Raw genomic sequence first — 736 nt, 5'->3', positions numbered from 1 at the left:
GCCCCCTTCCCTTGCCCCCCCCTAGGGCATCCGAGCATGGGCGGCCCGATGCAGAGGGTGACGCCTCCGCGGGGCATGGCTGGCATTGGCCCCCAGGTAAGGGCGGGGCCCGGGCGGAGGCGGAGCTTGGGGCGCTGTGCCTGCCCAGACCACCTTCACGGCCCTTTTGCCTTCTCAGGGCTATGGCGGTGGCATGCGGCCTCCGCCCAGCTCCCTTGCCGGCCCGGGTCTGCCTGCCATGAACATGTAAGAACCTCGGGCCCCCAGGAGAGACCACCACACAGGCCACCAGCTTCTGGGTTTGGTTTGCTGGGGCGGGTCCTGAGTCCGCCAGATGCCGTTTGGCTTGGGTGGGGAGACAGGCCTCAAGTGGCGACTAGTGCCCCGTGGCCAAAGGCCAGTGAGTGAGGACTGGGATCTGAGCCAGCGCAGCCCCTTCTCCGACTGCTCTGCTGGCCTCTCCGGGGTCAGCGGAAAGGCCCTGGTGGAGGCCGTCGAGGCACGGCCTAGCCCCCGGGTCCTTCCACCCACCATGCCTTTCAGGGGTCCCGGAGTTCGCGGCCCGTGGGCCAGCCCCAGTGGCAACTCGGTGAGTCTCGGCCGGGTGGCGGGGCGGGGGACAGCGCGCGTGCCGTCGGCCGACCGCTTACGGCCACTCCCGTCCCCAGATGCCCTACCCGTCGTCGTCCCCTGGCAGCTACACGGTGAGTGGCGCGGCGACCGCAGGCGGGGCTGG

At 70.7% G+C, this 736-nt stretch overlaps 1 protein-coding gene across 1 annotated transcript; it reads left to right on the top strand.

The window, feature by feature from the left end:
- Nucleotides 1-33: 33 nt before the first annotated feature.
- On the top strand, nt 34-726 carry LOC103251707 (single-stranded DNA-binding protein 4-like; the record flags this gene model as incomplete). The annotated part of the gene is made up of 4 exons (XM_008050311.1): nt 34-96; nt 179-246; nt 544-589; nt 669-726. Coding segments are annotated over exons 1-4 (232 nt in total), but the record flags the coding sequence as incomplete, so codon positions are not given.
- Nucleotides 727-736: the final 10 nt, after the last annotated feature.

This window comes from Carlito syrichta, unplaced genomic scaffold (assembly GCF_000164805.1).
Source record: "Carlito syrichta isolate Samal-C Ts95f unplaced genomic scaffold, Tarsius_syrichta-2.0.1 Scaffold143655, whole genome shotgun sequence".
NCBI classification, from domain to species: Eukaryota; Metazoa; Chordata; class Mammalia; order Primates; family Tarsiidae; genus Carlito; species Carlito syrichta.
Note: the sequence above shows the minus strand (reverse complement) of the source record. Positions and strands in the feature narration are given on the sequence as shown.